The 25365-nt window shown below is 37.4% G+C and overlaps 2 protein-coding genes across 3 annotated transcripts; one reads left to right on the forward strand and one right to left on the reverse strand.

The window, feature by feature from the left end:
* Positions 1-328: 328 nt before the first annotated feature.
* On the forward strand, positions 329-4874 carry LOC141301875 (cytosolic 5'-nucleotidase 1B). Of its 2 annotated transcripts, XM_073832072.1 has the most exons (7): positions 329-382; positions 522-559; positions 668-790; positions 877-1009; positions 2238-2360; positions 2440-2603; positions 4121-4874. In XM_073832072.1, the coding sequence occupies exons 2-7, from the start codon at positions 545-547 to the stop codon at positions 4391-4393; spliced, it is 831 nt and encodes a 276-aa protein (XP_073688173.1). In that variant the 5' UTR covers positions 329-382; positions 522-544; the 3' UTR covers positions 4394-4874. The 2 variants fall into 2 exon arrangements, with proteins under 2 accessions (XP_073688173.1, XP_073688174.1); XM_073832073.1 differs by lacking the exon at positions 329-382 and having other exon boundaries at positions 395-559; positions 2328-2360.
* A 517-nt stretch (positions 4875-5391) lies between these two features.
* On the reverse strand, positions 5392-19583 carry rassf8a (Ras association domain family member 8a). The gene is made up of 5 exons (XM_073832071.1): positions 19383-19583; positions 13066-14030; positions 8874-9018; positions 6890-7053; positions 5392-6416 (listed from the first exon to the last, which is right to left on the reverse strand). Exons 1-4 carry the CDS (start codon positions 19483-19485, stop codon positions 6932-6934), a joined length of 1335 nt encoding a protein of 444 aa, XP_073688172.1. The 5' UTR covers positions 19486-19583; the 3' UTR covers positions 5392-6416; positions 6890-6931.
* Positions 19584-25365: the final 5782 nt, after the last annotated feature.

Consider the following 25365-nt stretch of genomic DNA (forward strand, 5'->3'; position numbering starts at 1 on the left):
ATCGCACTAGAGTTTGTTTTAATCGAACCAAACATGACAAGAGTGTGAACACACCCTGAACCAACATCTTACTCACTTGCTGAACTGCAAGTTATACTTTAAACGACGCCTGTCTCCAAAATAACCCAGTTTTTGTATATACAAGTCATAAACCTAAAATAAGCAGCATTACTGAATGGTTCTTCATATGACACACACAGACTTTTATAAACGGATATTTTAATACGAAAACAAACTACATCAGCATTAGTTAATCTGAGTCATACGTTGTGCCGCTCCAGAGCGCAGGGTGGCAGCGGATTACAATGAAAGTGAATGACAGCAGCACTACAGTACACTTGGTTTGTTGTAGTGCAGCGTGAAGCAGACGGGAAGTATATAGGTACTCCCATTTCAGTTTTTATTACATCATATGTCTTTTAGGAGTGTCCATAACTTGCAAAACTACGCGTAGGTTTTGTTTGTGTTCGTTGAAGTAACCGCTCTGCACGTTTTCTTCACTTCCGCGTCTGTTCATGCAGGTAAAGGACGAATATTTTGGAGAATGGAAGATAAAAAGGTAAAGTCAAAAGTCTGGTAGTAAACAAATCCACTCCAGTAACTAACGAAACGTAATAAAGTGGTTGATTTACTCTCATTCATGACTGTATCTCATTTGTTTATGCAGAGTTACACAGGTCCTCTTATGATTGCGCTGCAGCATAATGACCTATTTGACTTGGACTCACTTTTAACGTCCACAAACACAGATGGTGCACTACCCAAAGGCAGAGCATTTACTTTTATAAAGGTAAGAAAGGTTATTAGATGTTATATGCATTGCTAATTTCTCAAAGGAGGTGTATTGTGATTTTAAAATGCTTGCTGTCAATGTAGGCTGTGCAAACAGTGAATGAGAGACTTGTGGAAAAGAACAAGACCGAGTCTTTGCTTTTTGAAGTGATCCTCATTGCAAAGGAGTGTTCAGAAGAAGTCAAATTGAAGATAGTTGAGAGTGTGAAGCATTATGGTAAGTTCCCTTTGGTAAAGACATTTTTAACACTGCTGTTCAAAAGTTTGAGATCGGTAAGATTTTTAATGTTTTTTAAAGGAGTCTATACTCTTCAAGGCTGCATTTATTTGATCAAAAATACAGAAAAAAAACTGTATTTATTACAATTTAAAATAACTTATGCATTTTAATGTACTTTGAAATATAATTTATTTCTGTGATGCAAAGCTGAATTTTCAGCATCATTACTACGGTCAATCATTCTAATATGCTGATTTATTATGCTTCTTAATACTTTTTTGAAACGTGATAGTTTTTTCAGGATTCTTTAATGAATAAAAAGCTTAAAAGTATAGCATTCATGTTAAATAGAAATCTTTTGTAACAATAGAGTTTTTACTATTTCTTTTTTTTATCAGTTTAACACCCTAAAATTTTGAACAGTAGTGTATATTGTTAAAAAAGATTTCTATTTTAAATAAATGCTGTTCTATTAGAATGATTTCTGAAGGATCATGTGACGCTGAAGACTAGAGTAATGATGCTCAAAATTCAGCTTTGCATCACAGAAATAAATTACATTTTAAAGTATATTAAAATAGAAAAACTTTATTTTAAATTGTAATAGTGTTTCACAATATTAGTTTTTGTCTGTATTCTTGATCAAATAAATGCAGCCTTGATGAGCAGAAGAGACTTATTTAAAAAAAAAAAAAAAATGTACTGATTCCAAACTTGAACGGCAATTATTGTTATTTTTTTTTGTTGTAAAACGAGATGCTCTTAAAATAGATATTAAAATGTTTAGTAGTTAATATTTCTCAGTTTGGAATCCTGTAATTTTTTTCTTAACACAGTTTTGACTATTTTATTAAATTTTATGTTATATAAAATATGACAGGTTAAGACTAACTGGAGTCACCATTTTATGGCAAGTGATATATTTAATGTTTAAAAATCATATTTTCATGTTACTTTTACAGTTACATTTATAAGTTTGCAAAAATATTTAAGATGTCCCACAGTGATACTAAACAAACATGGCACTTGTGCCTTGAATTCTTTGAAAAAAGTCAATAAAATTCATTTTTGTATATACACTTTTTTATATGTGACAGTGGACCACAAAACCAGTCATAAGGGTCAATTTTTTGAATTTTAGATTTATACATTATCTAAAAGCTGAATAAATAAGCTTTTTATTGATGTGGCTATGTTCTTATTTTGCATTGCTTTCTATCACCAGGTCTAGAAATAGGCAAATTTTTCTTTTGCAAAAAGGAAGAACTCATAAATACTCTTCAGTCAAACAAAGTGAAGTTGTTTCTCTCTACAGACAAGGATGATGTCTATGAAGCTCTGCATACAGGTAAATCACCTCATGAACATTTAACAAGTACAAGATTTTAGATTTATTTTAATCTGTTTGCACATTTTGCTGAGTTTAGGAATTCCAGCTGCTTTGCTGTACGACCAGGCTGACGATCACGTCCTCAATCAGCTAAAAGTCCTTTTCTCAGGTGACGTTATCGGTTTCTCAGAGGATTCGCTTGATGGTCTTTCAGGTTTTGGATTCAGTGAAACCCAAATAGAGACCTTAAAAGCAGCAAAGGTAAATCATGTATCTTTTTTTGCTCCAGCACTGATTTTTAAAGGAACACTCCACTTTTCATTCTCCAACTCCCCCCGAGTTAATAAGTTGAGTTTAACCGTTTTGAAATCCATTCAGCCGTTCTCCTGTTCTGGCGATATCACTTTTAGCATTAGCCTGGCTAACGCCAGACCACGTTATGACTTCGTCATATGATTCGTGGTCTGGGAACCACATGTTCATTTTCTCGTATTTGAGGCGTGGTTTACGAATGCCCAGAGCCGTTTATTGGGCGCTACGAATGTCTATCAAATGCGCCTGTGCCTAGCTCATAGCCAATCGTTTCAATCACGTATACAGAGCGATGGTTTAACGCCAAAAGTTGCTCTTTTTTTCAAAATAAACTTGCGTTCTAAACTACTTAGAACACTATCTAAGGGGCCGTTTACATGTCGCGTCTTTTGCGCGCTAAAGTTTGTTATTTCAAATGTAGACGCGCAGTATGTGCGCGCATAATGGAAGCGACGCGCTCGCGTTTTCCATGTGCAAGCTACAGAGCGGTTTGGAAAGGAGAAAGCGACGCGGCTAGCGTTTTCCACGCGTTTTTAGGCGCGACATGTGAACGGCTGCATCGAATGATAACTTGCTGCCATGCTAGAACCATAGTTATAAACAAACTGCTTCGGTGAGTCGCATAGAAGGCGTCATCGTCTTGCTGCTCCCTCCCCGTTCTGTGATTGGTTCCCTATCTGAGGTGAAAATTTGGTCCATGGTTTCCATGCTACCTTCCAGCGTGAATAAAATCGCGCTGTGCGGAAGGCAGCATGGGGACACCCAGGCTATTTTAGCATAGCTTAGCATAGATCATTGAATCCTATTAGACCAATAGCATCGCGTTCAAAAATGACCAACGAGTTTCGGTATTTGACCTATTTAAAACTTGACTCTTCTGTAGTTATATCGTGTACTAAGACCGGCGGAAAATGTAAAGCTGCGATTTTTTTAGGCCGATAAGATTAGGAACTACACTTCCATTTCGGCGTAATAGTCAAGGAAATTTGCTATCGTAATATGGCCGAAGCAGGCGCAGTAATATCACGCAGCGCCTGAAATTAGTTCTCAGATAGGTTAGCATTTGCACATGTGCTGCGTGATATTACTGCGCCTGCTTCGGCCATATTACGGCAGCTAACTTCCTTGACTATTACGCCGGAATGGAAGTGTAGTTCCTAATCTCATTTTCCGCCGGTATTAGTACAAGATATAACTACAGAAGAGTCAAGTTTTAAATAGGACAAATATGGAAACTCGTTGGTCATTTTTGAACGCGATGCTATTGGTCTAATAGGATTCAATGATCTATGCTAAGCTATGCTAAAAGTGATATCGCCAGAACAGGAGAACGACTGAATGGATTTCAAAACGGTAAAACTCAACTTATTAACTCGGGGGGAGTTGGAGAATGAGCCCATTTCCAAAAAAAGTGGAGCGTTCCTTTAAGCTTTATTAGTCGTATTAACCTGGTCTTACGTTACCAGATCAGCATGAAGGAGTTTGCCGTTCTGATCGGTGAGATGAGGAGGAGGTTCGGGCAAGAGAACAGCCCGCTCTGCACCTGTGTCTTAACCTCATGGGGCTCTAGAAACGTCTGCGCCTCTGCTCTGAAAACTCTTCGGGAATGGGGTCTGGATGTGGACGAGGCGTTTTGTCTGGCTGGAGCTCCCTGCAGCCCCATACTGGCTGTAGTTAAACCCCACATACTGTGGGACGGCGGTTTTCACAACATGAGGGACTTGTTCGCCCAGTCCTGAGAATAAGTAGGACTAAGCTGGACACACAAATGTGGCTTACGTTTCATTTTAATCGGGTGCCAATTCTGTTCTCTTGCTGTTACACTTGATTTTGCATATCTAGTTGAGGTCAAACGTTTAAATACACCTTGCAGAATCTGTAAAATGTTAATTATTTTATTAAAACAAGAGGGATCATACTAAATACTATTTTTTGTTTATTTAGGACTGACCTGAATAAGATATTTCACATAAAAGATGTCTCTTGTTTGTCTTGAACAGTTAAACTGCCCACTGTTCTTTAGAAAATCCTTCAGGTCCCACAAATTCTTTGGTTTTTCAGCATTTTTGTGTATTTGATCCTTTTCCAACAATGACTGTATGGTTTTGAGATCATCTTTTCACACTGAGGACAACTGAGGGACTCATATGCAACTATTACAGAAGGTTGAAACGCTCACTGACGCTTCAGAAGGAAAAACCATGGGTTGAAATTTTTGAATGAAGATGTGTACATTTTTCTTATTTTGCCTAAATATCATATTTTTTCCATTTAGTACTGCCCTTCAGAAGCTACAGAAGATACTTGCATGTTTCCCAGAAGACAAAATAAGTTCAATTTACCCTGATCTAGTCAGTTTTCAACCAAGGTTTTGAATCTGCCTTCTGTTCAAAAGTTTACACCCCCTGGTTCTTAATGGCGTTTCCTTCTGAAGCATCACTGAGCTTTTAAACCTTTGTTTAAAAGTTGTATATGAGTCCCTCAGTTGTCCTCAGTGTGAAAAGATGGATCTCAAAATAAATTCAACTATTATTTTCTCTTGAAGAGTAGACTATATGTAAATATGTGGAATATCTTATTCAGGTCAGTACTAAATAAAAATAACATGCATTTTGTACAATCCCTCTTATTTTGGTAAAATAATGAACATTTTGCAGATTCTGCAAGGTGTATGTAAACGTTTGACCTCAACTTTATTATTCAAAAAGGTTATGTTGTAAAATAAGAAGCATCCATATGGGGTGATTTGGTTTTAATAGTGATTCACAGCACTATATATAGATTTTAGGGGTTTCTATGAAGCTTTTCTATGTTAAAGTACAAAAATGATAGCACATGCTTGACTGTAGGAATCAATTAAAACGTTAAAAAGTTTAAACACCCCCACATCTACTGAAATTAAATGCAGGCATACATACAAAACAAGTCTGAGCATTAAACATCATAATATATTTTACATATACACTGAAAATACTGAAATCTAGTTCACAGAGTCAACATGCTTGCACCATCATTAAAGTTGATCCTAACATGGCTTGGATTGAATTTCAGAAAGGCACTACTTGCAGCTAAATAGCTGTGATTTCATATATTGAAACAAATGATATAAAACATATTATAATACTAAAGGTATAATTCAGCCAAAATGAAAATTCCCTCAAAACAATATATCTCCCAAGTCATAAAAAGTTAAGAATAACATGAGCGTTTTGAGTGAACCTTCAAGAGTAAAAGTACATTTTCGAGCAATAAGTCAGTTACATTGTATGCATATTTCAAACATTGGCAAACTTAAAGCAAGGAGTACAATATTTTGCAGTCATGCAGTAAAACTAAAATATGTGATTGTCTTTGGCTCAACAGTAAAACATGTACAAAGTATGAAATGTTTAAAAAAAAAAAACTAAATATCACAGGTCAGACTGATCTCTTGGTCTCTAACAGTAAACACAAATGTGAACACATTCATACAAATGTTTCAAGAGGCTAAAATAAAGAATACAAAAATATATTTATGCTTCCAAAGTCATTCATCCTTCATCTACTAGTTTATATGACAAGGTTACAGGTACCACTTTCTAACAGTAGATGCTATGATACTATACGAAAACCAGCATACTTATAGTTTGTATTGGAAATGCTATGCAGCTTGTGATCAAGATCAAGTATTATAATAAGGAATTGAAGTTCTCCTTCAAGTTGAGCAAATCTGCTGTCGGTTTTGTGTGAAGTAGCAGTGAGTAAAAATATTACAGTCCAAAACCTGGGGCCTCATTTATAAAGACTTGCGTAGAAACCATCCTTGATTTTATCTAAGAACTTTTCTGATTTGATCGTAAGAGCGATTCAGAGAAAACGAACGTACACACTATGTACGCCAGTCATTCGGTTATAAATCACAAATGATCATGGATTTGTGTGCAGCTGAATGTTCCGCCGTCGAAATGCCCCTGCTTAATTAATAAACATAAATGAGCTCATTCCTAAAGCAAAAACTCTGTGACAATGGCAAGTAAAAAGAAGCGCAAGAAATCAAATTATAGTGAGGCTGAACTATCTGTAATACCAGACATTACCACAAGGAAACGGTCGTACGCCAAGCTGGAATATGACGTGGAGATAAGTACTTTTCCACTTCAAAGACGGTTTTTATAAATCTGTACTTTGACGTGGATTTGATCGTACGAACACTCTAAGATCAAATCAGTGCGTAAGAAAGTTTTATAAATGAGGCCCCAGGGGTTCTGAATTACTTCTGCTGAAGTGATTTATGGTCCTCAAACGTAGATGCCCTCAGGATTCAAACCTGAGGAGATCGGACTATGGAGTCCGCGGATGCTGCCGACCACTGGAAGAGATAGCCCTGGCCGTTTCAGTGAGCCGGTTAATGCAGCAAAGTCTGGGAAATCAAAGAAAACAATTAAAGTGAAGAACGTTGTCTAATAGGTCATTTTAATTATGTGCTACGAACTCAAGAATACAATCGAAATTAGTGCAGTCTTGACCAGGTTTTTCCATAGATCTTTGCTTTTTCCAATGACAGTTGCTTGTTTTGAATATCAGACCACCATACTACTATTTCTGTAGAATGTTATATTATATTTAGTACTGAAAAGGTGTTTACATATAGTCCACAAGAGAAAATAATAGTTGAATTTATAAAACTGAGCCTGTTCAAAAGTTTACATACACTTGATTCTTAATTCGGTGTTATTTATGAGTCCCTTGTTTGTCCTGAACAGTTCAACTGCCTGCTGTTCTTCAGAAAAGTCCTTCAAGTCCCGCAAATTCTTTGGTTTTCCAGCATTTTTGTGTATTTGTACCCTTTCCAACAATGACTAGATGATTTTGAGATCCAGCTTTTCACACGGAGGACAACTGAGGGACTCGTAAGCAACTATGAGAGAAGGTTCAAACGCTCACTGATGCTCCAGAAGGAAAAAACAACGCATTAAGAGCCGGGGGTGAAAACTTTTGAACCGAATGTGTACATTTTTCTTATTTTGCCTAAATATCATATTTTTTCATTTAGTACTGCCCTTCAGAAGCTACAGAAGATACTTGCATGTTTGCCAGAAGACAAAATAAGTTCAATTTACCCTGACCTGGTCAAAAAGTTTTTAACCAAGGTTTTGAATCCTCATTCTGTTCAAAAGTTTACACCCCTGGCTCTTAACGGTTGGTTTGTCCTTCTGAAGCATCAGCAAAAGTGTTTGAACCTTCGGTAATAGTTGCATATGAGTTGTCCTCAGTGTGAAAGATGGATCTCAAAATCATACAGTCATTGTTGGAAAAGGTTCAAATACACAAAAAGGCTGAACAACCAAAGATTTTGTGGAACCTGAAGGATTTTACTGAAGAACAGCAGGCAGTTTAACTGTTCAGGACAAACAAGGGACTCATGAACAACTATCACTAAACAAACAAAAAAAACTGGATCATTTAGGTGTATGTGAACTTTTGAACAGGGTCATTTTTATTCAACTATTACTTTCTCTTGTGGGCTATATGTAACGTCTTTCGTGTGAAATATCTTATTCAGATCAGTACTAAAAAGCTGACATTTCTGGTGTGACAAATGAACTGGAAATAATATCATGTGATTTTACCTCATTCTTTGATCAGATTCAGGCTGCAGTATTCTAATACACAAATTAGCCTTTTAATTAACCAATTAGCCAAGCCTTTGGATATCAAACCATTTGGCCATGTTTGCAGGAATAATATGTACCGTACCAACTCTAACCACAGGGTGGCACTTTGGACTAGTAACATAAACAATAATAGGAAACACTTCGACCTCAGTGACACGTACAAACAGAAGGCTTGCGACTGTAATGTTATTTCTCATCCAGGCTTGACGTCAATAAAGCCCGAAAGAAATAACAGCGTCTTGTACTCGACGGAGTAAATGACAGAGGCAAGACCGCTGAGTCAATCGTTGCAACTGTAATCTGTCACGGCACTGACGAAGGAGCGCAGAAAAACTCTGAATCACTCTCAGCCTTATTTGTTTTGCAGGAAACAACTCTGTCCTACATAAGCCTGCAGCTTTTTGCAAGTGAAAAGCTACTTGGCACTGCGCTAAATTAAAACCAGATGCGGTTGTTAATGACACTTGTAAAATGACTTATTACTCATTATGGTTGAGGCCTTGTCTTCCTTCATGCTGAGTCCTAACTGTTCATGGGGCTTTAGATATATTTTCAAACATAATACCTTTATCATCTGTTGCATTGCTGGAGTCCTCATCGCCAGGCTCCACAGGCAGAACCGTGACTTTGGTGCCTGTTTGTTGTATGAACTGTTGTAGGTTTACCTGCCTTAACTCTTTGGTAAGCTGCTCCAGTTCGTACTGACTCTCCTGGGGGGAAAAGAGGGTGGAGAAGGTGCTAATGAAATGTTTGTGTAGTACTGCAACTGGCATTCAGCCGGCAGCAATGCAGTAACAACTAGATCCAATGTAGTTCCACATAATTAGCTCATGATTCCAAACAGATGTGTCATTTCTGCATTTACAGCAATCTCAAGAAGTGAGAAATGTTTTAGATGTAACGTGTTTGAAGTTCTTTGCTAGTTCATTCCAGTTTGCTACTAGTCTAGTTGGTGTACCTTAGCCAGCCATGCTGTTCACCATTTGTTGAGGCTTGTCAACCTGCATCAATGTTTTGCTGGTTTATCCAAACATATATCTAAAAGCATAATTACGACAAACGAGACGTTTTTGAGATTGACCGTGATTTCGTTTTGTTGTCAATGGCCGGTGAATGGGAGTACTAGGGGCATAAATTTGAGTGCATCAAAATCGATATTTTTACAACACTAAGAAGGCTCGACACACCATGAAACTTTGTTCTGGGTCTCTACACATGAACTCGAGCATTGAGGACATTGTTTGTGTACACAGAGTTTACTAAAAAGAAAGGTTTTGAACAACTCGCTTTCACTGTTTGAGTTTCCCCTCGCGGCCGTCTTGCCAGTCAAGAAGTGTCGATCTCCGAATGCGAATGAATGGACTCCACAGGACGAAATATTAGGCTTATATGAGGCTCTTTTTACAACTAGAAGGTTAATATTGTTTTTCACTTGTGACAAAACAACGAATTAGCCGTGCATTTATATGGAAATATGCTTTAGGAGCTATCCATCCTCGCATTCGGAGATCGACACCTCTTGACTGGCAAGACGGCCGTGAGCGGAAACTCAAACAGTGAAAGTGAGTTGTTCAAAAACGTTCTTTTTAGTAAACTCTGTGTACACAAACAATGTTCTCAATGCTCGAGTTCATGTGTAGAGACCCAGGCGATACTTCGAGCAAAGTTTCATGGTGTGTCGAGCCTTCTTAGTGTTGTAAAAATATCGATTTTGATGCGCTCAAAGTTATGCCCCTAGTACTCCCATTCACCGGCCATTGACCACAAAACGAAATCACGGTCAATCTCAAAAACGGCTCGTTTGTCGTAATTATGCTTTTAGATATAAGCTTGTCTCGTTTTCAGTAAAAAAAAAAAAACGGCCCAGTTTGCATTTTGGCAATAGTTATCCTTTAACTGTCTTGAACCGGAATACGCAGAGTTCACGCAGAGCTAGACAAGATGAGCATTTGTGGTTAAAAAGTATATAAAATTAATTTTTTTTTTGAAAATAACCTAGATAAGACCCTTCTTCCTCGGCTGTGAAACTGCATTTTGGAAGTTCAAACTTAGGGGCACCACAGAAGTCCACTATATGGGGAGAAATCCTGAAATGTGTTACTTGTCATCTAAGATGTTCATGTCCTTTTTTCTTCAAAAAGAAATTGTGTTTTTTGAGGAAAACATTTCAGGATTTCTGTCCATATAATGGACTTCTTTGGTGCCCCCGAGTTTGAACTTCCAAAATGTAGTTTAAATGCAGCTTCAAAGGGCTCTAAATGATCCCAGCAGAAGAAAAAAGGTCTTATTCAGCGAAACGATCTGTTATTTTCTAAAAAAAAAATTAAAACTTTTTTTTTTTTACTTTTTAACCTCAAACACTCATCTTGTGTAGCTCTGCATGAACTCTTCAAATCTGAACAGATTCGAAACACTAGGCATCATTCACTTGCCAGACATAAAAAAAATGGACATACAGTGCCTTGCAAAAGTATTCATACCCCCTTCACATTTTAAGTTGCTGCTTTAAATTTAGTGTAAACTGATTAAATCAGTGTACACTCCATACACCATATTGGCAAAGTAAAAACAGAATAGTCACAACTTCTTAATTTTATTAACAGTAAAAAAAAAACCCTTAAATAAATAAGTACATTGCATAAGTATTCATACCTTTATCTCAGTACTTAGCTGAAGCATCTCAAGTATTTTGGGTATGATGTGACAAGCCTTTCACATCAACGTTTGGCAATTATCTGCCATTCTTTGCCTCACCTCATCACCTCTCAAGCTCTGTCATCTTGGATGGGGGCTGGCAGACACTTTCAGGTTTTTTCCAGAAATGTTTGATTGGGTTCAAGCCCAAGCTGTGGCTGAGCCACTCAAGGACATTCACAGAGTTGTCTATAAGCCACTCTTTCTGTGTGCTTAGGGTCATTGTCCTGTTGAAAGGTGAACCTTCTGCCCAGTCTGAGGTTCTGAATGCTCTGAACTGGGTTTTCATTAAGCTTTACAAAGCCCCACAGCATGAGGCTGCTACCAGCACACTTTACTTTTGGGATGGTACTCTGCAGGTGATGAGCAGTGCCTGGTTTCCCTCAAAAATTATGCTTGGAATTGAGGTTCTTCAGACCAGAGAATCTTGTTTCTCACAGTCTGAGGGTCCTTTAGGTGCTTTTTCGTTTTTGCAAATTCCAAGTGTGCTTTCATGTGTCTTCACTGAGGAGGGATTGAGTCTTGCCACACTACCATAAATCCCAGATTGGTGTTGCAGTTATGTTTGTCCTTCTGTAAATTTCTCCAATCTGCATATATAATCATGGAGCTCAACTAGAGTGACTATCAGCTTCTTGGTCACCACTCTAACCAAAGCCTTCTCCATCAATTGCTCAGTTTGCCCAGTCTGAGGCTGTGAATGATCTAGGAAACGTTGTGGTTGTTTAAGACTTCTTCCATTATGGATAATGGAGACTTCATGCTTCTGTGAACCTTCAATGCAGCTGAATTTTTTCTGAACTCTTCCCCAGATATGTGGCTTGACGCAGTCCTGTTTCTGAGCTCTACAGGCAGTTTTCAGCATTTTCAGCTGTTAGACATTTCATTAAGACGTGAGTGCCTTTCTAAATCATGCCCATTTAATTGAATTTGCTACAAGCAATATGAATGCTCCTGAGCTAAATTTCAACTGTCTCAGATAAGGGTATGAATACATCTGCAAGGGAATAATTTAAGTTTTTTATTTTTAATACATTTGAAAAGATGTTAAAAAACTTTTTTTGTTGCTTTGCCATTATGGTGTATGGAGTGTAAATTGATGTGGGAAAAAGTATTTAAAGCAGTTTAACATAAGCAGCAACATAACATAACATAAAATGTAGGGGTATGAATACTTTTGCATGGCACTGTACAACTCACAAAGATCACACAGTACTAAATGATGACAAATGGTAAGTGTTTAAACATTGCCTTAAAATATCAAAAATGTTTGATATCCTTTAACTGGATGGATATCTATATAATAGTTAGCAAGTGATCACTGCAATTTTATGTGAAATCTGTCAACTCCGACAGGCCAAAATCTGGAGAATAGCTCTGACTTTCACAAACTTTCGGAAACTAGCACCAACTTATCCAGACTGCAAATTAGAGAAAAGTTTTTTGTAGGGTATTTCAGCCTTTAGTGCCCATGAGCAAATACAGCTGAATTAAAATACGTCTGGGGGATCTTGCACCACCCAAACAACTATTACTAAGATGAACAGAAATCAATTACAGGGGTAGTTCACCCATAAAAATAAATAACACCTAAGACCTTTGAAACACAAATTAAGATATTTTTGATGAAATCCGAGAGCTTTCTGAACCTACAGAGACAACAACATAATTACTACATTCAAGGCCAGAAAGGTAGCAAGGACATTGTTAAAATAGTCTTGTGAAACTTAAATTACGGTTGAACCACTGATGTCACATGGACTGTTTTAACAATGTCCTTACTACTTTTCTGGCCCTTGAATGTGGCAATTACATTGCTGTCTTTGTAAGGTCATAAAACTCTTGAATTTCATCAAAAAAAATCATCATTTTTGTTCCGAAGAAGAACAAAAGTTCTTACGGGTTTGGAATTAATGACAGAATTTTCATGTTTATGTGAACTATCCCTTTACTGGTTTTATCCAGGCAGTGTAGACTTATTTGCAGCCAACATAACATACTGGTGAAAAGCAATGCTTATATTTTAGTAACACTCAAGTTTTTGTTTGTGTACCTTGACGTACCTGCACTCTTTTGCATGACTCAGCCAGCGAGCGCTCCACTGCTCTTGAGCTGTTTTCAAGCTGGGCCGTGTGTTGAGCTTGAGCCTTGAGCTCTGCTTTTACTCTCTGAAGTCTAGCCTTCACTTCCCCCTCACTGGCCTGCTGGCTCTCTCTGATCTCCTTATGCTGCTTTTGAGCCTCTATCCCTGCCTCTACGCCCTGCAGAGACATCAGCCGCTGTTCCAGATCCACCTCACAACCACGCAGCCGACTTGCTAACTCCTGGAGGCGCTCCTGCAGCTGCCTCTCGCTCTCCCGCTCAATCTCGAGCTCGGTTGCCCAGAATTCCTCTTCCTCAATCTCCACCTTGTTCCTCCGCACTTGCTTTTCCAACCTTGAAACTTCCTCTGTCATCTTCACATACAGTTTGTCCTCCTCTAGTCCAACTCTTTTCTCCGTCAACATCCGAAGCTCTGCCTCGTGCGCCTCCATCCTGCTGTCTAGAACTGAAAGAGTCTCCCTTTGCAGTCTCACCAGTTGGGTAAGATCCTCCACTCGGTGGCCTGATAACCGAGGGGACATTGATGGCGAATTGTGGGCACTTCTCACCAAAACCTCTCGTTGTCTGGCACTACTGTCGCTCAGCCTGCCTCCACTAAGGATGTCCCTCAGGCTGCGGGGCACACCGGTGAAGGTTAGAGATTTGCGTCGTGGCTCGCGGCGACGGAGGGAACGGTCACCTGGAGCTCGAAGCTTGGCCATCAATGGAAGGCTCTGCCGATGCAAGCCACGCTCTGGGCCTCGAGGGTTCAGACCTTCAGTTGAGGGGTACTCATTGAGAGAGGGACCTGTGCGGTGTAGGATAAACTGCACGTCACCGGCATACTGCCCCCAAGTGTTCAGAGAGGCCACCGGACTCTCGTGAGGAACGAGATGTCGCTCGGTGTCCCTCCATTTTTCGATCAGCGTATAGCGTCCTGTGCGACCTATGGAAAAGAATAAGGATTACATTGAATAAAAGATACAAGAATAAAGTTGAAATATTACAAGAATAAAGTCAAAATAATACAAGAATAAAGTCAAAATACCACAAGAATAAAGTGTAAATACTACGAGAATAAAGTTGAAATATTATGACAAAATCTAAATATCACGACAATAAGGTCAAAATTACGAAAATAAGTCAAAATACTACGAGAATAAAGTCGAAATATTAAGAGAATAAAGCTAAAATATTACGAGAAAAAAAGTCAAAATACTACGAGAATAAGGTTTAAATACTATGAGAATAAAGTCGAAATTATGAGAATAAAGTCAAAATATTACGAAAATAAAGTCGAAATACTACGAGAATAAAGTCAAAATACTACGAGAATAAGGTTTAAATACTATGAGAATAAAGTCGAAATTATGAGAAGTCAAAATATTACGAAAATAAAGTCGAAATACTACGAGAATAAAGTCAAAATACTATGAGAATAAGGTCGAAATTACGAGGAATCAAAATATTACAATAAAGTCGAAATACTATGAGAATAAAGTCGAAATACTACAAGAAAAGTCAAAATACTATGAGAATAAGGTCGAAATATTACAATAAAGTTGAAATATGACAAAGTCGAAATACTACGAGAATAAAGTCGAAATACTATGACAATAAAGTCGAAATTACGAGAATAAAGTCAAAATATTACGAAAATAAAGTCGAAATACTACGAGATTAAAGTCGAAATACTATGAAAATTTTAAAGTTGAAATATGACAAAGTCAAAATATTACAGGAATAAAGTCGAAATACTACGAGAATAAAGTCAAAATATTAAGAGAATAAAGTTAAAATATTACGAGAATGAAGTCAAAATACTACGAAATATAAGTCAAAATACTACGAGAATAAAGTCGAAATTACGAGAAGTCAAAATATTACAATAAAGACGAAATACTATGAAAATAGTCAAAATTACAAGAATAAAGTCGAAATTGCGAGAATTATGTTGAAATATTACAAAAATAAAGTCAAAATATTACAAGAATAAATTCCAAATACTGCGAGAATAAAGTTGAAATAAGTTTAAATATGACAATAAAGTTGAAATATTACAGGAATAAAGTCGAAATATTACAAGAATAAAGTTGAAATACTATGAGAATAAAGTCAAATACTACAAGAATAAAGTCGAAATATTATAAGACTAAAGTTGAAATACGAGAATAAAGTCTAAATATTACAATAAAGTTGAAATTATGAGAATTATGTTAAAATATAACAATAAAGTTGAAATATTACGAGAATAAAATCTAAATATTACAAGAATATAGTCGAAATATTACAATAAAGTCAAAATACTATAAGAATAAAGTTGAAATTTTGAGAATAAATTTTAAATATTACGAGAATAAGTCAAAATATTTTAAGAATAAGGTTGGAAATGTTTTGTGAAATTAAAACGTAGAAATGAGAGTTACAATATTTTGAGAGTAGGCCTATAGCCTATATTTCGACTATATTCTCATAATTTGAACTTTATTTTTTATATTTCTGTTTCAAAAATGCTCATCGTGAATAGTTCTTCGTCTGTGTACTTCAGTTCAAAAAGGTAGAGTAGGCGAAAAACTCCATCTCATTTTATCCTCCACCTTCAAAATCATACAACATCATTTAATTGTTTTACCTTTTTTGTAAAGGGCGTTCTTTGTATGTTCACTTTGTGAACACTGGGTCGATAAATCCGCCTACGTTACACGTGACCTTTCAAATGTCACTATGTAGTGCGAGTTAGTGGAAGATGAGCATTTGTGGTTAAAACGTATATAAATGTTTGTTTGTTTGTTTTTTAGAAAATGACTGATGGTTTCACTAAATAAGACCCTTATTCCTTGGCTGCACTGAACCTGCAATTTGGACCCGTTGATCCTTATTGAAGTCCACTATATGGAGAAAAATCCTGGAATGTTTTCCTCAAAAACGTAAATTTCTTTTCGACTGAAGAAAGAAAGACACGAACATCTTGGACATCTTGAAATGTTCATTCTGGAAGTGAACTAATCCTTTAATGGAAAAAAACACAGTGTAATTCTTATTTAAATCTGTCATGTTATGACTTATAGCACTGTTATGTGAATACACTAATATATTAGGAATGTTTTTCCCAATCCCGTTCCACCCTCTTCCGCCCATCATGTTCTTCCCCACTACCATATCATTTGCTTAAATGGGCAAAATGACTGAATAATTCTTCTTTATAAGTTCAGTGCACTTCATCTGAAGATACACTTTTATATACCTTCTTCCCTTTGTAAAAACATACAGATTACTCCCAAAACTGTCAAAGGGGATTGAGGTGGTGTTACGATTTTTTGTCTTTCAGTAGAATGAGTCAGATTTTCCATGTCAGCGGGCACTTTGGTTGCGCCAGCTCTTTTCTCGCTAATACAAGAGGGGGCCCATGGATTCTACCACTCTGAGTGCAGCTGAAAATAGAATCAAACGGTGACGTCAACCAAGACAGGTTTGAATCAAAAACAAATTGCTTTGGTGATCCCACTGGTGATGTAATTAACTGAAATCTGCTTCGTAGACCGTTTGGACCCTCTCCTTGAAACTTTTTCAAATATGGCTGATGTCTTTAGTCAAGCTGTTAAACTAGTCTCAAGCTGTTGGAAAGCCAATACAAACTCTCCGACACTTAATCTTCTTTTTAATTATAAAATGAATGATGATTACTCAATCAACCTGGATGCCAGATGGTTTCAGCATTACTGAAAACGTATGTGTATAGCTTCCATGATTTAAGTCACTGCTCGGCGTAACCAACCAAAAATAGAAGCACAAGTTCTTTTCCAGTAAAGAGCAGTTTTTTTAAACAGATAGCAGTAGCATGACAGAACTGTTTATCAGTGTCATATTTGTTGGAATGTCTGATTCATTTGGGTGAATCAGTTTGTTCAGATGATTCATTTCATTGAACCATCTACTCATTTGAGTCACTAACACTCGTCCCCAATGGCACTCTAATTGCGTTCTTCCTCTGAATCCACACTTTATTGACATAATGCTGCTCTGACTGTTGAATGGAGGTCTGCTCAGCAGAAGTGTGCATCAAGGGTGCATAACAGTCGCAAAGGGGCGCTCATGGGCCAAACCTAAACAAATGGGACACCCTTTGGTCTTGTGTACTACATGAGGATGAGCATGTGGGAGTCATTGTAAATCCACAAGACCACAAGTCTACTTGAAGTGTGCCTTTTGGGATAGGGCCTAAATAGTATTCCTAAAAGTGCAAAACAGATCTAAATCCGATCTTCAATTCTTGCACTATATGCAAGAATTTTAAGGTCAAAGACAATTTATTCTAACTACTTTTGATGAAGATGATTGTGTGTTGAGGTTTTGCGACAGTTTGTGTGTCAGCTTGCTGAAGAGATACTCTTGTGTTGCATTAGTGCTGTCATATCTGACTATAACATGCTTTCACATGCTTATTATTTTAACATTTTGGGAGGAGTAAAATTGATGTTTGTGGTTAAAACAACAAGACGTATTTACACTTATCCAGTTTTGTCTGGAATGCAAACAGACCACCTCCTGAGTGATCGATTTAAAAAAAAGTTCGAAAGCTTTTTGGAGGGCATTTACAGGTCTTTTTACGACCAGATTGCTATCCGATTAGAGAAAAACGCATGAAGTGACCAGAATGTCTAATTTGTTAAAGGCTAGTTCAGTTTTTAGTTGTTAGTTCACCCAAAAATGACAATTAGCTCATTATTTACTCACCCTACAGGAAGGGTTGGGTTGGTAAATTGCGAAATATCCTCATAAACACAGCGTTTTTTTGTCTTGAGTGAACGTAAACAGATGAGAAAGAATGCGTCACAATATTTTTAGATCTGTGTCCGGTGTTAAAGAGACAGTCGTCTAATAAACGTGGCGCCCGTCATTAATGTTAATCAAAGAACAAAAGAAAAATCATTAACTGACTGAATATCGTTTATAAATTTATTGAGGATTAATCAATATTTTATTTATTTCTGTACCTGACATTTGTTTGGTTTTATTTATGCTATTGCTAATAGATTTGTTTGTTCCTATTTTATTACTTGTCTTTAACAATTTAATGTTTGAAATTTATATTAGTCTTTAGTTATTTTTTGGGTAAAACCATAGGCAAAAGACATGTTTGACATCTAAATGTTTGACCCAAAGCTTTTTAATGGATTTTTTTTTCTTATTGGAATCGGAATTAGGAATCGATAAGAATCGGAATGGATAAAATTCAAATGATACCCAACCCTACCTAAAGGCATCCTAGGTGTATATGACTTTCTTCTTTCAGACGAATCCAATCGGAGTTATATTAAAAATAATCCTGGCACTCCCAAGCTCTGTTATGGCAATAATCAGGTGTTTCTTGTCAACAGTCCAAAACAAGTCCAATAAAGTGCATGCATCCATAACAAAAACGGCTCGAGGGGTGAAAAGTGGCCTCCTGTAGCGAAATGATGTGTTTTTGTAAGAAAAATATCCATATTTAAAACGTAATAATGCCTGAGGATTTCGATGATAGCCAGAAGGCTAAGAAGGCCTTTATTAACCCCCTGAAGTCATGTGGAGCACTTTATATGATGGATGTATGCACTTTTTTGGGCTTCAAAATCCCCCATTCACAGCTATTTTAAAGGGACATTAATGTGTGTTGGCAGTATATGTACACAACCACCCTGCAATGATAAAAAAATCCACCCAGTGGTATTATGCCCTTTTCAAAATCAGGTCATTCTCAGCTTCTTGTCGGTGTGACGGCACACCCCGACAGAGGCCGCTCCCATGATAGTTGATTGACATAAGCAAGATCCCGATCTACATATGCGTCTATGTTCGTGCAAATTGTCCTGATGCAGCTTCACCCACAGCAGAAGTGAGTATAAGCGTTTTTTATGTATCTTTGTAAACAGCCTTTCTTAATGATGTGCTAAAGTAAAAATTACGGCTCATCATCCTACAGCAGAGAGGGGCGGGGTGAGCAGAGCTCATTTGCATTTAAAGGACCATGCAATAAAATTAGTTAGTTAATTTTTTGCAGAGCTGATCTTGACAAGGTAAAAGGGTGTTTTTTTTACACTACTATTGAGAATTATTAACCAAAGTATATTGTAGACTAGAATCACATTAAGTTGAAAATGGGCATCCATGACCACTTTAAAGCTTGGAAGAGTCAGAACATTTTTGTAATATAACTCCGATTGTATTCGTCTGAAAGAGAAAAGTCATACACAGATAGGATGGCTTGATGAAATGATTGACTGCATGCAAAGAGCAACTTCATTTTGAGACTCCCTACCAATGGCTTGAGCCAGAGCGATGACCACTTCCTGGCAGGTGGTGGCCTCTGTGACCCCACAGACCACGCGCTGGACTCCATCGACCCACACCTTCAGCTCCATCCCGGGTCAATTTCTGAAGGGTCTGGGGCTGCTGGTCTTTGACGTCATTCTGTCCTGCTCCAGGGGTCCAGCGCTACAGCAGTCACCCCCCTCACGGCAACTCTGCAAAAACACAACACAGGGTTAGGAAACACCTGGGAATGATATATACCTCTCTTAAACTCTCTGCATTGTGCAGATATTCTAAAAAAAGCGTGGGTGTCTGAAATGATTTCGATATTGTGTTTTTGCACCAGAGGACTTGAATATGGATCACTTATGGGGACATTTTTTGAGTTTTCTTACAGGAGAAGTTCACTTCCAGAACAAGAATGTACAGATAATGTACTCACCCCCTTGTCATCCAAGATGTTCATGTCTTTCTTTCTTTAGTTGTAAAGAAATTATGTTTCTTGAGAAAAGCATTTCAGGATTTCTCTCCATATAATGGACTTCTATGGTGCCCCTGAGTTTGAACTTCCAAAATGCAGTTTAAATGCAGCTTCAAAGGACTCTAAACAATGCCAGCCAAAGAAGAGAGGTCTTATCTAGCAAAACGATCGGTTATTTTCAAAAAAAAAAATAAAAAAAAATTGAAATTTATGTACTTCTTAACCTCAAATGATTATCTTGTCTAGCTCTGCGTCAACTATGTGTATTCCGGTTCATGACAGTTAGGGTAGGTCGTAAAACTCGCATCTAATTTTCTTCTCCAACTTCAAAATCGGCCTACATCGCTGTCAATTTTTTTTTTTTTACAAAATAACCGATCGTTTTGCTAGATAAGACCTCTCTTCTTTGGCTGGGATTGTTTAGAGTCCTTTGAAGCTGCATTTAAACTGCATTTTGGCAGTTCAAACTCGGGGGCACCATAGAAGTCCACTATATGGAGAGAAATCCTGAAATGTTTTCCTCAAAAACATAATTTCTTTACAACTGAACAAAGAAAGACATGAACTTCTTGGATGAAAAGTGGGTGAGTAAATTATCTTGAAATGTTTGTTCTGGAAGTGAACTTCTCTTTTAAGTTTAAGACAGCAAAAACTGCGTTTGGAATGACATAAGGGAATGTAAATGATGTGTAATAGGGTGAACTATCCTTTGTCTCTTTGTTCTCAAGTGAATGTTTACTTTTAATGAGGTTTAAAAGTGCTTAGAAAGCCATTAAAAGAACTTAATATATACATTTAGCTTAAACTTTACAATAATCTGAAATACAATCTGCATCTGTCTAGGAACAAAAGACAAGTGTTATAATATGAGCATCTCCTAATCAGGAAAGCTTTGTACAAGGAAATGACTGTGCTATTAGCAGGAGACCTCTGTGCTTCCAGATGGACACATTTCCTTCCTCAGATCTCCGACTAGTTGAACATTCAGCTCTTCTTTTGTATTCAACAAAGAAACAAGATACTGCCGTCTAAAAAAATGATTCACTCTCTTGAAAACAACAGCTCACGCGTGGTCCCAAAATAGCATATTTTCCAAGAAACGAACTGGCCGTGAATCTGTGTTTTTTGTGGAGGTGTGCCGAGGGTGTGAAGAGGAGGAGGATGACATAAAAAAAAAAAAACTGTTGGCTGCAGTGCAGACGTCCTGCTGGATAGTGAGACCAGCTGGACCTGACATTATGTTCCTCCCACTTCTGCGAACAGGTACAATTTTAGGAACGATGAGGCTCGCTTGAGCAGATCTTCAGCTTTGCAGAGAAAATTCACAAGATCACAGTTTATTCTCTCAGTGAAGAGAAAGTTACACATACTGTGACTTAAAAGAGACTGGTGCAAGACCCACCTGGAGATTTACAGTTCCAGTATCAATGTCATTCAACATAAGCTTCACAAATCAGAACAAGGCGAGTAAAACAAATGAGTAAAATTCAATAACACAGCAGAGTCAACTAGAATATACAGAGCTCTCCGCATGCATGTTTACAGTTTTCAAGAGCCAATTTTTGTCTCTAAACGAATAGTGAAGTGAGGCCCACAATCCAAAAGAGGTCTGAGTTTATTTACAAGGCCAGAAACTATGGAAGCCAGTTTTTAAAGTAAAACCAGCAAAGTATACCTTGTTTTATTGCTTTACAGAAACAATAAATACAAAATTCTGATCAAATTCACAACCAAGTTCTATTAGGTTTCACTTATTGTTTTTTTTTGCATTGACTATCTTTTTGTTTGACTATAGAGCTGCTCTTTTAATGTTATTTAACCCAATTTATAGGATTAGTTCACTTTCAGAATAAACATTTCTTGATAATTTACTCACCTCCATGTCATCAAAGATATTCATGTCTTTCTTTCTTCAGTCGAAAAAGAAATTAAGGTTTTTGAGGAAAACATTCCAGGATTTTTCTCCATATAGTGGACTTCTATGGGGATCAATGGGTTGAAGGTCCAAACTGCAGTTTAATGCAGCTTCAAAGGGCTCTACATGATCCCAGCCAAGGAATAAGGGTCTTATCTAGCGAAACAATCACTCATTTTCTAAGAAAAATACAAACTGATATACTTTTTAGCAGCAAATGACCATCTTGCACTAGTTTTGCGATGCATGTCTTTATGCATTGCGTTAAATTTCCAACTTCAAAATCGTCCGACGTTGCTTTACCTTTTTTTGTAAAGGGTGTTTGACTTTCTTTGCACGTTCACTTTGTAAACACTGGGTTGGTACATACTGCATGAGGTCAAGTTAGTACAAGATGAGAATTTGTTGTTAAAAAGTATATCAATTTTATTATAATTCTTTTGTTTTTCTCAGCTGAATCGTGTAGAGCCTTTTGAAGCTGCATTAAAACTGCAATTTGGACCTTCAACCCATTGGCCACCATTGAAGTCCACTATATGGGGAAAAATCCTGGAATGTTTTCCTCAAAAACCTTAATTTTTTTTCGACTGAAGAAAGAAAGACATGAACATCTTGGAAGACTTAGGGGTGAACTAATCCTTTAATATTTAAAAAATTAATAATTTTTGACAAATGACAAAATTACGCAGACTCCTTTTAGGAAGTGTTCACACTTGTCATGTTTGGTTCGATTAAAACGAACTCTGGTGCAATTGCTCCGTTAGTACGGTTCATTTGAGTAAGTGTGAACGCTGCCATCCGAACCCCGGTGCGCAACAAACGTTTGGGTCTCGATACACTTCCAAACGATCTCTGGTTCGGTTCGAAGGAAAAATGATTTGTTGAGCGTTGAGTTCAGTCACGAAATATATGTCATTCAACCCCACCAATCAGGCTGTGAATGTATAACTGTGCCTTTAGGGTCAGTATCTTTAGGTTTGCTTTTAAAAAAAATGCCAGTGTGAACCCTAAGTGGACTAGGACCAAATGTATAATTTTTTTTTTGGTCCGGCCCAAACGAACCAAACTACAAGTGTGAACACACCCATTTTTTTTTTTTTTAATTATATTCAGGACAATTTTACTTCATCCGCTCGCTATTTCTTCAAAGAAGTTCTAACATCAAAACACATCCGTTCTTTTCATCTCTTCATTATGTTTATAGAGCTTTGAGTTTGGCTCCAGAGGAGGGACAGGGACGATTTACTGACTGTATGGGGCACTGTGCTGGAAAAGTAGAGCACTGAAGCAGCCAAAGACCACAGCATCAAGACAGAGCTCCTCTCTGAATGAAATACTACACCCGTCCTGCGCTAATAAAATCTGCAAGCACACAAACTCATGCATTACTCATAACTCCACAACTCTTTTCGGGACCAAGTTGTTAAACCATAAATCTTTCCAAGGTTTTTAACAGAAGTTTTTAGTTCAAGATCCTTAATTGAAAATAAAAACTGATGATAGAGAAAAACTTAGTTTTTCTTAAACTGGCAGTTCTGGGTGTCTTACACAGTTGAATTCATTCATAATTTAGCTGTTTTTTGAGCTTAAAATTGAAACTTTTTTCCCCCCAAAGAAGCAGTTATCATTATACATTTTATCAGTACAAGTTTCCTGGGAATCAAACCATGACCTTGGCGTTTCTGCAATAGTAACCCAGTTGCCTGCATGATAAAATAATACTTTGCATTAAACAATCAAGCCATTATTTCCTAGAACTACCCAACAAAAGGTGTCTTTTCAATTGCTTTTTCAACCACGTAAGAGAGAGTACACTGAATATCTCTGGTTTACTGCGAAGACATATGGTGCGGTGGAACCCCTATAAGAGCTCTTCAGTCTGAGCCAAAATGGAAAAAAGAGCTTATTACAACAAAACCAAATAGCTACTGGAGTCAATGTGGAGTTCTTGCCAAATTTCTAATGTTTGATTTATAAGTGGTTTGGAATCAGAATCCGGGCAAAGACGTTCAAATTAACCCATAAATTTATACAAAAATCCCACTTGGGATTGTCACGCAACATTCACTCTTTCTTCATCTCTATTTAGGTGTGAAATACTCAGTCAAAAATGAAAAGCAAAGCTTGTTGCACACTGCATATCAGTTTCTCTCCATTTTGTCCTTCTGTGAGGAGATAAGCGTTTTGTCCTTCATTTTTATTACCCTTTGGCGTCTATGACAACAGATGGAGTCCTGTAGCCGATCGGATGCATTGTGGGGCCATTTTACGCATCCTTTTTCCGACTAACGCAAAAGTGGCCAGCAGCCGACTCTACTCTGACATTCTTCCAGGAGCGATCACTGAAGCAAGGAAGCCCCAGTTAATGGAAGACTTCACGTCTGCTGCATACATGTTTGACTGAATTAACTAAAAACACAAGGGAACCAAGGTTGTCCGATCAGACATAGTACAAAATGTAATATCAAAATCGGTGTCATTTAAAGTTCGACCTCTTTAACACAAAATTTCATTTTGAGGTGGAGTAACCATTTAACATTCTCAGCATTTTTTGGGGCAAAGTGACAAATTATGGTCTCATAAGCAAACGAATGTTACAAGACACATGTGGAAATTGAGAAATACTAGAGCTACATTGGCCATTTTGAACGGTTTGGTTCAGGCCACTGGTGTTAATCAGGAAAGCACTGTGTTTAGTTTGATTGGCGCCCCACCATGAGCACTCACTTCAATCATCAGCACATCATGCTGAGCACAAGTGATCACTTAGTCTGAAACGAGCACTGCAGAAGAACATTTGCTGGATCTTTCTCAGACTTCATGAAATTTTATGCCCCCAAAAAGCATGTCTTAAAGGAATTGTTTGGCTTAATATAATGTAAATAATGTCTCTTACCAAAATATGTAGTAGAAAATTCATTAGATTTATATTATTTTAAAAATCCACATAATTTTATACATATTTTACACTATGGGGGGTGGCATTATTTTGATGCCGTTAAATGTTTGCACTCCGTGAGATACTAAAGCTACCTGTTGCTAATTTTACCGCAACACAACTCGGAAAGTAAAATACCGATACGGTGTGTGGCTATTGGTTGTAATTTTTTAGTCTAAGGGCAACAAGAGAAGCAGAAGAAGAGAAAAGAATGGGAAGACGCCTGTGGATGAATAAAACTTCTTAAAGACCTGCGTCTTTGTTCTCTCCACTTTAGCCCTGATGCCTTTGAGGCTTTTAGTAGACCACAGCTACTGAAAGAGCTTACAAATGGCAGAGACAAGAAACGCTAGATGCCATCCTGGCAGGATTTAAACATGCCAATGCTTGTCATGATGCCGCAGCCACTGAAGGAGCATTTAGACTCCTTGTGGGGAACAATCAAAGATATAGCATTTGGTTTAACGCTTACACTCATATCCATCGCCACCGATAAGCTCTTTCAGTAGCTGTGGTCATCGTATCAGTATTTTATTTTCGTTGTGTTGCAATAAAAATAGCAGAAAGTAGCACCAACAGCTCACCGAGTGCAACCATTTTGCATCATTGAAATAATGGCGCCTCCCATAGTCCAAAATATGTATGATGTGGATTTT

The sequence above is a fragment of the Garra rufa genome, chromosome 25, assembly GCF_049309525.1.
Source record: "Garra rufa chromosome 25, GarRuf1.0, whole genome shotgun sequence".
Taxonomy (NCBI): Eukaryota; Metazoa; Chordata; class Actinopteri; order Cypriniformes; family Cyprinidae; genus Garra; species Garra rufa.

Coding starts and splice junctions, on each gene's coding strand:
- LOC141301875 (XM_073832072.1), top strand. Junction 1,010..2,237: donor TGAGAGTGTGAAGCATTATG/GTAAGTTCCCTT, acceptor TTCTATCACCAG/GTCTAGAAATAGGCAAATTT. Junction 2,604..4,120: donor AGACCTTAAAAGCAGCAAAG/GTAAATCATGTA, acceptor TTACGTTACCAG/ATCAGCATGAAGGAGTTTGC.
- rassf8a (XM_073832071.1), bottom strand. CDS start 19,485: ATGGAGCTGAAGGTGTGGGTCGATGGAGTCCAGCGCGTGGTCTGTGGG. Junction 9,019..13,065: donor AGTCATGCAAAAGAGTGCAG/GTACGTCAAGGT, acceptor TTTTCCCCCCAG/GAGAGTCAGTACGAACTGGA. Junction 7,054..8,873: donor CAATGCAACAGATGATAAAG/GTATTATGTTTG, acceptor TTGATTTCCCAG/ACTTTGCTGCATTAACCGGC.